The following is a 12,495-nucleotide window of genomic DNA, read 5'->3' as shown; positions in this document are numbered from 1 at the left end:
AGACTCCCCGTTTGCCAGTGACCTTGCCAACAAGGGGCCTACCTCTTTGATCCAACCGCAGTGGGACGTCTGCTCTCCTTTTTCTTTTTGCGTGCCCTTCCCCGCCTCGTGCGTGCCTCTCCAGCTGTGCCGGTCCCCGCTGCTGCCTCGCCGGACCCCTCTGGTCCCGCCGCTTGCCTCTGCCTCCACGCCGGTCCCTGCCGCTTGCTTCTGTCGCCGCCGGTCCCCCAAAGCCTATTTTTGATTGCAGCGCTGTGTTGCTCCGCCGCTGCCGAGACTGCGCGCTGTTTTTCCAATTCTTAACAGACGTCACGCTACAGGCACACAGGCCCTGGGGACTGGTGTTGCTTTGTAATTCCATGCTCAGAGGCCCCAGTGGCAGAGAGGAAAGGCAGAACTTGTAGAGCACACTTTTAAAATAGTGTTAGCTAGTTAGAGAAATCCCCTTGCTGCATGGCTCCCAGTGGACAATATGAGGCTCGCGTACATAACGCCAAATAGAGCAATAGGGAAGAGACAGCGGGATGCAAGGAGACCCTTATCTGAGCTCCGGGGGACCCTGAAGGGAGAATTATTGGTCCCAACCTCATTCTAGACTCAGCCCCCTGGAACTGGGGGCAAGGGTGAATCTGCAGGAAGGATAGAACTGGCTGCCTCTTGAGAGGCCAGCAGCTAGAACGTTTGCTTCCTGAACCCCAAACCCGAAGCCCTGCTGGGGTCCATGTGAGATGTTTCCATTGCTGCAACACAATATTTCAGTACAGATTTTTTTTTTAAAGCTAAACAGGAGGCTGGAGAGATGGCTCAGCAGTTAAGAGCACTGCCTGCTCTTCCAAGGGTCCCGAGTTCAATTCCCAGCAACCACATGATGCCTCACAACCATCTGTAATGAGGTCTGGTGGCCTCTTCTGGCCTGCAGGCATACATGCAGACAGAACATTTTATACATAATAAATAAAAATATATTTAAAAAGCTAAATAGATTTATTTAGCTTATGGATACATATGGACACATGGGATGTGCCCGTTCCTAGCGACTTGAGGATCAGTTGAGCCCAAGAGCTCACCTGGTGTAACAGACCGAGACCCCTATCTTAAAAATTAAATCTAAGAGCATCTACTCTAGGAAAGGCCCCTTGTTCCGAGATAAAACAGCAGGGGTCATTGCATGCTGAGATGGCCAGGGAACTGTCACTAACGCCGTGGTGGGCACCCTACTCTAGCAACCTCATCTAGTGGTAATTAGTTCCCAAAGGCACCTTCAGATGCCACTGACATGATTTTGGAGATTAAGTTGTTGTTGGGAGACACACTCAAGTCATTACAGACACCTTTGCTCAAAATTTTCCAGATAACCCCATGTTCTGAGGGAACATGTCACCATTTAGTATTTGCAAACTCGTGAGCTCCCACCTTCACTGTTCCTGGATCATCTTAAAAATACAGCTCCACCCAGGCCACGCCCTCCTGAGAAACCTGCGCTAGAGTTCCAGGTGCTGAGTGTGTCACTCGAGGTCTGGGCCAGGCCAGCATGGATGCTGTAAGAGTAGCTCCAGGGAGGCAGGAGAGACCAGCTGAGGAAGGGATTAAGAGCCAGACACCTGCTCAGCTTTGAGAAGAGAGCTGTGGTCTCTGCAGAGCATCCGTGGGATGGGCAGTCTCAGGACTTCCAGAGGCTTTGCCATGTGCCTTTAGAGCAGCGATTCTCAGCCTTCTGCCTCCAAAAATATTTGCGTTATGATTCATAACAGTAGCAAAATCACAGTTCTGAAGTAGCAATGAAGTGATTCTATGGTTGGGGTCACCACAGCATGAGGAACTGTATTAAAGGGCCACAGCGTTAGGAAGGTGGAGAACCCCTGCTCTAGAGTCTCACCTGCTCTGCCAGCTGGCGAGGACTGGACTTTCCCATCTTAACAGACTGGCCCCTAAGGTCTTAGCACCTTCACTCAAAGAGAGACGACTCTCACGTGTAGACCAGGGGGCAGAACCAAACAGATCCGCCCGCCTCTGGCCCCTGAGTGCTGAGACAAAGGCGTGCCCCACCCCTCAGGGTTTTCACTCTTTGATTCTTTATCCACATCGTTACTGGAAGAATTTCTGTAGAGAAATTCTAGGTCAGTCTCATTATACATGGGAGGGGGTTTGCAAAGCTACAGGTATGTAGTAAATTATTCACCTGAAAATTATTCACCTGAAAATTGGGGTGGAGACTTGACAGAGTTTCACCTCTACCTGTTGATATATTTAAAACTAGTGTAGTAAGCCTATATTTTGTGCTCAGTTTTAGATGGGTTTTGCTCTTGTCTTTGTAACTGAACTGTGGCCTGGGGCGTTCTTTCTTACCAGGCTACTACTGAAACCCATCTGGGACAGAAATTGGCATGCTGGGTACTGCAGCTTATCACATGGGCCACACGATGAGTTGTCTCTGTCAAACACTTGTCTAGTACGCTAGGTTGAAGCTGTACTTAGCATGACCAGTGACTGTAATTGGGTAGTTGTGATTTGGATGTCTTTTTTTAAAAATATTTATTTATTTATCATGTATACAATATTCTGTCTGTGTGTATGCCAGCAGGCCAGAAGAGGGCACCAGACCCCATTACAGATGGTTGTGAGCCACCATGTGGTTGCTGGGAATTGAACTCAGGACCTTTGGAAGAGCAGGCAATGCTCTTAACCTCTGAGCCATCTCTCCAGCCCGATTTGGATGTCTTTTAACATCTCTCCTAGAAATGGGATATGAGTACTAGCCCCCAGAGGGACCCTTGTGGACAGATGTGGCAGGCTATATAAATTAGGATTAAGCCCTCACTCCGGAGCACCTGCCAGTGGGTCACTTGTAGAAGTAAAGGACTCAGTGGATAAGGCATCCTGGGAAGTCCCTCCTGACATGCAGTGCCCCCAACAGAACAGCGCACAGGTAACTCAAGAGAGCCAGTGTGAGAACATGGGACATGGAGACAAGGAAAGTGGGTGGAGAAGTAGGTCAAAGCCCCAGGAGTGACCAGAAGATATTCTCTCTAGATGCAGCAAGCGGTCCTGATTCAGATGAGCACGGGCTCTTGGAGATGTTTAGATGATGAGTAGTTGCGTATTTCGAAGGAGAAATGTATGGGGATGTAGTCTTTCTGATGCTTTTAAATTGAAGTCACAGATAACAAAAGAAAGCGAAGTGAGAAGTAGCTAATAGAATCTCATAAGTGAACTTTATAGGGAGAGAGAACAGAAAGGTAAAGGGTGTGACCAGGGCTCTGTTAAGTGGGCGGAGACTGAGTCTGAGCCAGGAAACAGAAATGTAGCGTGAGTGTGTCAGAGCTAGGCAGAAGAAATGAAAAGTGTGATCCCAGGGGTAAGGCAGGAGGTTGCAAATTGCAGTCCTGCCTGGGCAGTTTAGTGAAACCTTGTCTCAAATGAAAAGCAAAAAGAGGACGTGGATCAAAGTTCAGTGGTAGAGCACTTGCCTGGCGTATGAGAGGCACTGAGTTTGAGCCCCGGCATAGCATTGGTGAAGGGGGGAAGGGGAGCAAGAGAGAGCGAGCACAAGCATGCTAGCTTTTGGTATTAATAACAGAAATTGGAGTGGCCAGCTTATGCTAAAAGAATACTTATTTATGACAGAGTCTCATAGCCCAGGCTGGCCTTGAACTCTTGATACTCCTAAGTGTTTAGATTAGAGCTATGATGACCACACCCAATCCAAAGGGGAATTTATTAGAGGGACGAGGAATTAACTAGCATTCAAAGGCAGAGGGCAAAGCTGAGCTTTGAGATTGGCACCGTGACCTGCAGAGAAACTGGGATGTCCCTTGCTTCCATTGCTTTCTCTGGTTCATTTTCTCAGTGCCCCTCAGCTTCTACTTCCTGTCCCCTATTGGAAAATGGTCACCAGTACCTACTCCAGAGTTTATTCTTAGGAAAGAAGTTGTTGGTGTCCTGTCACCCAAGAAAGAAGCCAGCTACTAGACTGCCAACTCATGCTCATCTAGAGACGGACTCAGCGGGCCATTTGTGTCCGTTGCAGCCCATTAGATGCAGCCGGAAAGCTGGGCACCATTTTGTTATGTCCTTTCCTTCAGAGACCCCTGGCTCTGCAATGTGGTATGAATTGTTGGTAAGGAGAAGGATATTTTCCAAAGAAAGCAAGGATGCAGACAGTAAGGCAGCAAGCCCAGTAGGTGGTTAGGACATTGGGATTATATCAGGGAGTAGCTGAGCCAGGACCAAAACCCACATAGCCTTTCTTAGGGACTCAATAGTGATTAGTTGATCTGGATGTGATCACGGAAAAACAAATAGGTACTTAGTTCTCATTCGTATTCAGGACATCCGGACTCTTGAGACCATCGCCCTCTGTATGAACCCCAACTCTATCAGGTAGATCCCAGGGCTACTTCAGGATCTGGATTCCATACTTTCTATACAGACACCTGCCCTCGCCTCTTCTTCCACCTCGTCTACCTAGGTCATCTCTACTCCTTTCTTATGGTTGTTACACTTGTAGTGATTTGAATGAGAATAACCCTCATGGGATCTCCTGTCGGTAGCACTGTTTGGGGAGGCTTGGGAGGTGTGGCCTTGTTGGAGGAGGTGTATCACTGCAGGTGGGCTTGAGAGTAAGGGTGTGGAAGACAGCAGTGCTCAGAACTGTTCAGACTGTGGAGGCCCAGCTCAGTGTTAGCAACTTGGCTAGCGACCTTTCTGTGATGTTTGGCAGAGTGTGGCTGCTCTACTAGGATGACCATTAAGATCCGCCTGCCTCTTGCCTCCCGAGAGCTGGGATTGTAATAGCTTTTTTGATCCAAAGTTCCAAAGTCCTTCCTTCAAAACCCATGATCAGGTCTGTCTCAGCAATAGTACCAACTGCATCAGCCACTTTTCTCTTGCTGTGGTAAGAACAAGGCAGCTGATAAAAAGGAAGAATTTATTTGAGCTGTGGTCATAGAGGGATAAGAGTCCATCGCTATCATGGTGGGGAAGCCGGCAGGCAAGGGGCAGGAACAGCTGACACCTGGCAGCTTGAAAGGCAAGCAGGTTACAGAGAGGGTGAACTCAAAGTGACAGGAATCTGTAAACTCTCCAGCTCCCCTCCAGTGACATACCTCTTCCCCAACAGTCCACCAACTCGAGCAGGCGTTTAAACATCTGGGTTTATGGGGCCCGTTCTTACTCAGATTACCACATTCTCCAACTCGAGCAGGCGTTTAAACATCTGGGTTTATGGGGCCCATTCTTACTCAGATTCCCACATTCTACTCTTTGGACCTCATAGGTTTAGAGCCATATCAACATGTAAAATACCTGCAGTCCAACTTCAAAAGGCCCCATAGTCTCTTCTGAGACGCAAGGCAGTCTCTTAGCTGTAACCTCCTGTAAAAGCAAAGTACATACTTTTAGAGCATAAAATGGCACCATTATATATATATATATATAATATAGTAGATAGATAGATGATAGATAGATAGATGATAGATAGATAGATAGATAGATAGATAGATAGATGATTGATAGATAGATAGATAGATAGATAGATAGATGATTGATAGATAGATAGATAGATAGATAGATAGATAGATAGATAGATAGACAGACAGACAGACAGACATTGCCATTCCAAAAGGGAGGAAAGGGGACATAGTGAGGACGTACTGGGCTAAAGCAAGACTGATAGTACCCAGCAGGATAAACGCTAGCAGGCCTGAGGCCTTAGATGGCTCCACCCTTCCTGATTTGCTGCCTGCAACAATACCACAAGGTTTTCTTAAGGTGGGGACTCTGGTTTCCAGGAGTTCTGGGATCATATATAGTGGTATATTATTTGTGTTTGGATAAATAAAGCAGCCACACTAGTCAGCCCATACAGGTCAGGGAGTGGCGGCAAACACTTTTAATCTCAGGAGTCAGAAGACAGAGCAGACAGTTCTCTGTGAGGTCAAGGCTATCCTGGTCTATACAAGATCCATCCAGAAACAGATCCAGGTGGTGGTGGCTTACACTTTTAATCCCAGTTTTGGGAGTCACGCACTTTTAATTGCAGCACTGGGGAGTTGGAGACAGGAGTGATGTGGCTGGGTGGAGAGACAGGAACTCAGTGGAGTGTGGAGTCTGAGGATTTGTGGAGACAGGATCTCGCCCCTTTGATCTGAAGATTTGGTAGAGGCAAAAGGTCTCTCTAGTGGCTGGACTGCTTTGCTTTTCTGATCTTCAGCTTGAACCCCAATATCTGTCTCTGGGTTTTTATTATTCGTGCTACAATCATATTCTTAGAGTATCTGACCAAAGAGAGTAGAGACTAACCTCCTACTGGCAGGTATTAGGTGGAGTCTATCGTAGTGACTTTTCTTGTCATTCTGACCCAATACCTGACAGAAACAAGCTAAAAGAATTGCTTATTTTGGCCTATGGTTTCAGAGTTGACAGTTGCTCCTAACTATGTGTGGTTGGGCAGAACATCAAAAAGAGAGTAAGTGGTAGAACAGGTTTGTTTGTTTGTTTGTCTGTTTTAAGACAGGGTCTCACTACTAGCTCTGACTGTCCTGGAACTCACTGTGTAGACCAGGCTGGCAGCAAACTCAGAGATCCACCTATATCGCCTCCCAAGTGCTGGGATTTAAGGGGTGTGCCGCTATACCTGGTTTATAGAACAGGTTTTTAAGAGGAGAGTTAGTTTTATGTGTAAGTTTGTATGTTCATTTGAGTGCAGGTGCCTGTGGAAACCCGAAGAAGGTGTGGAATCCCTTGGGGCTGGGATTACAGGTGGTTGTCAGCCACCTGATGTGGGTTTTGGGATCTGAACTCAGATCCTCTGGAAGAGCAGTACATGCATTTAACCTCTGAGCCATCTCTCTGGCCTAGAACAGGTCCTTTACCTCATGACATATGGAAGCAGAGGAAAGGGTATTACTGGAAGAGACCAGGGCAAGATACAGCTCCAAGGACATGTGACCAGGTCCTGCTTCCAGTAGCTGCCCTACCTCTGATGATGCCATCATAGTGTGCATCTATCAAGGGATTAGCACATGGATTAGGTTGGAGTCCTCCTGGCCTTCTTATCCCTGGAACTGCATCACAGAATCCCCCAGAGGCGCGGTTCCCTAATTACTTATCTGCTTCTTCATCTACAAGTTAACGACCAAGATTAGCCATTACAGATGCTTGTTGAGGAAGTGGAGCCCTCTGATTGGCTGTGCCTTGTTCACTTGCTCCTCCCTGGGGTCAGGGGGTGTTATTTTTAAAAAGGAAACAGTAAAAGGGGAGTAGACAAAATCTTCTTTTGTGTCTTTCCCCCAGGTGATCATGGAAACAGGTGGCCTCCCCCTGGAGCTGTGGCGTGTGATCTTAGCCTACCTGCACCTGCCTGACCTGGGCCGCTGCAGCCTGGTTTGCAGGGCCTGGTATGAGCTGATCCTCAGCCTTGACAGTACCCGCTGGCGGCAGCTGTGTCTGGGCTGTACCGAATGCCGCCACCCCAACTGGCCCAACCAGCCCGATGTGGAGCCTGAGTCCTGGCGGGAGGCCTTCAAGCAACACTACCTGGCCTCCAAGACCTGGACGAAGAATGCGCTGGACTTGGAGTCCTCCATCTGCTTCTCTCTGTTCCGCAGGAAGAGGGAGCGCCGCACCTTGAATGTTGGGCCAGGCCATGAGTTTGACAGCCTGGGCAGTGCCTTAGCCATGGCCAGCCTCTATGATCGAATCGTGCTCTTCCCAGGTGTGTACGAGGAGCAAGGCGAAATCATCCTGAAGGTGCCAGTGGAGATTGTGGGCCAAGGGAAGCTGGGTGAGGTGGCCCTGCTTGCCAGCATTGACCAGCACTGCTCAACCACACGCGTGTGCAATCTTGTCTTCATGCCAGCCTGGTTCTCACCAATCATGTATAAGGTGGGTGCACACTGGGTGCCACCCAGACTTGACCACACAACCGTGCCTTCATCAGTGCGTTTCCCTTTCGGGTTAGAGCCGAGAGTTTAGTAGTTAATCCCTATGCGCACATTCCCGAGAATTGAGCTAGCCGAAAAGCGGGCTCGCAGGTCAGTATAGTACAGAATTGTGCTTCGTACCTCACTTCCTTTAAAGCTGCATTAGAAATGAGACTTGGGCTAAGGACAAAACTTTCTATGCCCATTCTGTTCCTAACCAGATCAGCTAGAGCGCCGGGTAGAGCAGTGAGGTGGCAAAGTGTGCAGCATGGTGACAGCGGCATGTCCAGAGAGGGGACAGTGGCCCTCAGCACGTGAACCTCATCCTGTGCAGGAGTCATCGCTTCTCAAGGGTACCTGGAGTGAGAGGCTGGAAATGTTAGTCCAGCACGACCTGCGTTAGCACAGAGTGGTCTCGTGTGGAGGAGCTGGTGATCCTACAGAAGAGCATGGCGCCTGTGCATTGGCAAAATGTGCCTCTGACAGCAGGCTTGTCTGTTGTACTGGTCAGCGCCTCACCGGCCCTTTGGGTCACTCAGTGTGCACCAGACGTGTGCTTTATGGCCGTATCTCACTTCCTCTTTCCTACAGCCCTGAGAGGAGGTTGCATCCCTTGGCTTTATAGATGAGGGAAACTGAGGCCTAACAATACAACATAACCAAGGTTTCAGGCTTATGGGCGGAGCTTGGATCCAAAGCCTTATTAATACTCAAGACAAGCTTCCGTCTAAGCAGACATCTGTGGTGATCAGTAGCTGTGCTGCTTTGGGCAAGTGTGGGAAGTGTTAGCAAGAGTCAGAGACGCTAGTAAGTCTCCCAAGTGGGTAATTAGTGAGGTTAGAACTCAAACCAGGTCCTCTGATTTATAAAGTTATATCATGCCAAAGTCTTTGGGAGCCCCAAAGCCTGCTTTTTAGCTCTAGGATGTTTCAGAAGGAATAGCGGGTGTCCCTGTGCTGGTGTGCAGACCTAGGAGTAAAGTTTGCCCTAGAAGCAAGGCTCCCTACCTAACCCTCCTGCCTTGAAATTCACTGATAGAAGGCTTCATGTCTTGAAATACATTGGTTGCCACAGTGAATGCTCACGTCGGTCTCTGCTGCCGCCCCTCGTCTTTACAGTCAGCATATGTGAGTACTGGGTCCATGGCCGTCTTCCATCTAAAAAGGCACAGAGGTCTGAGATGTCCTTGCCTGAGAACTGAAAAGGCCAGGACAATATTTCCCACAAACAGTGATCTCTTATGAGAATGCTAACTCTGACTGCATCTCCAGAAAACTGAGAGGACCAAGGAGGGAACACGGCTTCACTGGCAGCAGGGAAAGTCGTGGAGGGATATGGAAGCACCTAGAGCACCTGGGGTCAGGGATGTCACCCTCCTCCAAAAACTGCCAAGGCAGGTCACTGATAGAGAGGCTTTTAATTGCTCAAGGGGTCATCTGTTTGGGTTGTGGATTAGACTCATTGGATGCTGCTTTATCCTATGGTTGAGATGTAGTAGAGTTTATGCAAATCCAGAAAAGGGTATAAAGCAGTTTGGTCTCCCCAAACTTAGCTGTCACTCAGACCCAGGGTCCCAGTTGAATTAACAGGTTCCGTGCTTTCCTGTCCTTCCGTCAGACTCCTGAGGTCCTGTGTCTTTGATCTCAGATCAGCTAATGTCACTGAGTACCGTCTTCTGATTTATAAACTAGCAAGCCCCATGCTACACACAGGAAAGCTGAGGCTTAGCGAGGTGAAGCCGTTTGTCCTGGGTAACACTGCTGGGAGAGCAGAGCTCTGGTCAGCCGCCAGAGCACACCCCTACCCCTGGCAGCAGTCCCTGTCTTTCTCTTTGAAGACAAGACCTGTCATTTGCTCTGCTCCGCCACACACCAGTAGCCACACAGACTGGTCTGTCCTAATGGCCTGTGGCTGGGCCAACCCCGTAACCTGTCCCAGTCAAAGGAGTGCTCAGTCCTTCTTGCCAGTTTCTACTGTGCCCTTTAGAAGGATAACAGAATTAGAAGGATGCAATGATTGGCAGTTTTTCTTGTGCCTCTTTGATGCAGACCTACTCCCCAGGTCCTCAGAGTGACAGCTGATGGCCAAACCTTTTACAGGAGAGTAGGAAGTGAAACCGAGGGCCTGGTTTCCATCTCTGTCTCCCTGGAGGAGTAGCTTGGTGATGACCGTCAAAACCAAGGATAGGCTTCTCACCGTATCTTCTCTTTCTTTTCCTCCAGACCACGTCGGGTCACATCCAGTTTGACAACTGCAACTTTGAGAATGGTCACATTCAGGTCCATGGCCCAGGAACCTGTCAAGTGAAATTTTGCACCTTCAAAAACACCCATGTCTTTCTGCACAATGTGCCCTTATGTATGCTGGAAAACTGTGAGTTTGTGGGCAGCGAAAACAACTCTGTAACTGTTGAGGGTCACCCATCGGCAGATAAAAACTGGGCCTACAAATACCTGCTGGGCCTTATCAAGTCCTCTCCCATCTTGCTTCCTGCAGAAGACAATGAGTTTTTAATGTCCTTGGACCTAGAGAGCCGGGACCAGGCCTGGAGCCCAAGGACCTGCGACATTGTCATCGAGGGCAGCCAGAGTCCTACGAGCCCAGCCTCTAGCTCTCCAAAACCGGACTCCAAGACTGGCTCCCAGGAGGCAGAAGTGGGCAGCGATGGGGAGAGGGTGGCCCAGACTCCAGAGAGCAGCGATGGTGGCCTGAGCCCGAGCGGGGAGGACGAGGACGATGAGCAGCTCATGTACAGACTGTCCTACCAGGTGCAGGGCCCGCGCCCTGTCTTGGGCGGCTCCTTTCTGGGCCCTCCACTACCAGGAGCATCCATTCAACTGCCCAGCTGTCTAGTGCTGAACTCACTGCATCAGGAGCTACAGAAGGACAAGGAAGCCATGGCACTAGCCAGCTCTGTTCAGGGCTGCCTCATCCGCAAGTGCCTCTTCCGGGATGGGAAGGGTGGCGTCTTCGTCTGCTCTTATGGCCGAGCCAAAATGGAAGGAAACATCTTCCGGAACCTGACTTATGCAGTGAGGTGTATACATAATAGCAAGGTACTGTCAAGGACTGACACTGTAGACTCTGGAAGTGCCGGGCCCTAACCACATGAGTCCTTACAGGTCATTGGCATATCACTGTCTCTCCCATATCTATGTGTGGTAGGGCTTTTTTTTTTTTTTTTAGGTTTATTTGTTATTTGTACATCATTCCTTCCATGTGTGCCTGCTTGCCAGAAGGGGCCGGAGGTCTACATTATAGATGGCTGTGAGCCACCATGTGGTTGCTGGGAATTGAACTCAGGGACTATGGAAGAGCAGTCGGTGCTCTTAACCACTAAGCCATCTCTCCAGCCCCTGGTGGGGCTTTTCTTGAATGTGTTCTAGTGTATGAAGCCCAGGTGGGGAAGGGCCTCCGGTCCGGTCTTTTTCTGTCAACCCAGGGGTAAAGCTGGCTTTTGTCTCCCCATTCTCCTCTTTCCTGTGGGTCCTGGGGTGTGTTGCCTTTACCCTACTATTTAAAGCAACTTCTGTGGAAAGTTAGAGGGGAGTCCAGGGCAGGTGTGCCAGCTAGTTTTCTGTCAACCCAAGCTCGAGTCGTTAGAGAGAAGAGACCCTCAAGTGAAAAATGCCTCTATAAGGTTGGGCTGTAGGCAAACCTGCAGGACATTTTCTTAATTAGTGATCGATGGGGGAGGGCCAGCTCATTGTGGGTGTTTCCATCCCTGGACTGGTGGTCCTGGGTTCTATAATAAGAAAGCAGGCTGGGCAAGCCTTGTGAAGCAAGCCAGTGAGCAGCACCCTCAATGGCCTCTGCATCAGCTCCTGCCTCCAGGTTCCTGCCCTGTTTGAGTTCCTGTCCTGACTTCCTTTGATGATGAACTGTGATATGGGAGTATAAACCAAATAAACCCTTTCCTCCCCAACTTGCTTTTTATCACAGCAGTAGGAACCCTAATTTAAGACAGTGGGCATGGTACCTTACTCAAAGTGTCTGCCCTGCTTGCCCCCAAGTATGTCCTATCCTGTCATACTTTGGTTGAGGTTTTGTTTTGGAGACACAGTCTCACTGTGTAGGCACAGCTGGCCTCCAGTTCACAGAGATCCTCCTGCCTCTGCCTCCCAAGTGCTGGGATTACAGGGGTGTTCATTCTTCCACACACACCTCTGCTAGAATTTTACTACAATGAAATAATTTATTAGTAGAGTGATTTATCTTAATATAAAATTATTTAAAACAATACATATGTTTATACTTATTACATATAAGAAATTGTAACAAGAAACACATCCCTTTATGTGGGAGCTACACTGTGCTACACTGTTAAGAGACTTCTTAACATGCGGATTTCTGACCCTCTGGTTTGTTGTAGGAGGTCTTTCTGTTGGGCTACCAGCTCCTCAGTGAGACTTGTTATTATGAAAACTTGACCTTTAGCTTGGCTTGTTCTCAGCTTGTTCTTATAACTTAAATTAACCAGTTTTTTTTTTTTTGTTTTTTTTTTTTTTTTTTTTTTAACCGGTCCTCCAGTGGCTTTGGAGACTTTTTTGGATTGCAGCCTCCAAATAATGAC

General features: G+C 48.7%; 1 protein-coding gene across 2 annotated transcripts in view; it reads left to right on the top strand.

Annotated features, from left to right (window-relative positions):
- The window catches only part of Fbxo10 (F-box protein 10), a 63,040-nt gene that overhangs the window by 29,036 nt on the left and 21,509 nt on the right, over positions 1–12,495 (top strand). For both annotated transcript variants that reach the window (XM_005362121.3, XM_026786669.1), the window contains exons 2-3: positions 7,294–7,884; positions 10,145–10,978. In XM_005362121.3, the coding sequence (XP_005362178.1) occupies positions 7,300–7,884; positions 10,145–10,978 (1,419 nt within the window). In that variant the 5' untranslated portion in view covers positions 7,294–7,299. The remainder of the gene's footprint in view (positions 1–7,293; positions 7,885–10,144; positions 10,979–12,495) is intronic.

The sequence above is a fragment of the Microtus ochrogaster genome, linkage group LG5 (genome assembly GCF_000317375.1).
Source record: "Microtus ochrogaster isolate Prairie Vole_2 linkage group LG5, MicOch1.0, whole genome shotgun sequence".
Taxonomy (NCBI): domain Eukaryota; kingdom Metazoa; phylum Chordata; class Mammalia; order Rodentia; family Cricetidae; genus Microtus; species Microtus ochrogaster.
The sequence above is the reverse complement of the archived record's forward strand: the minus strand, read 5'-3'. Positions and strand labels throughout refer to the sequence as shown.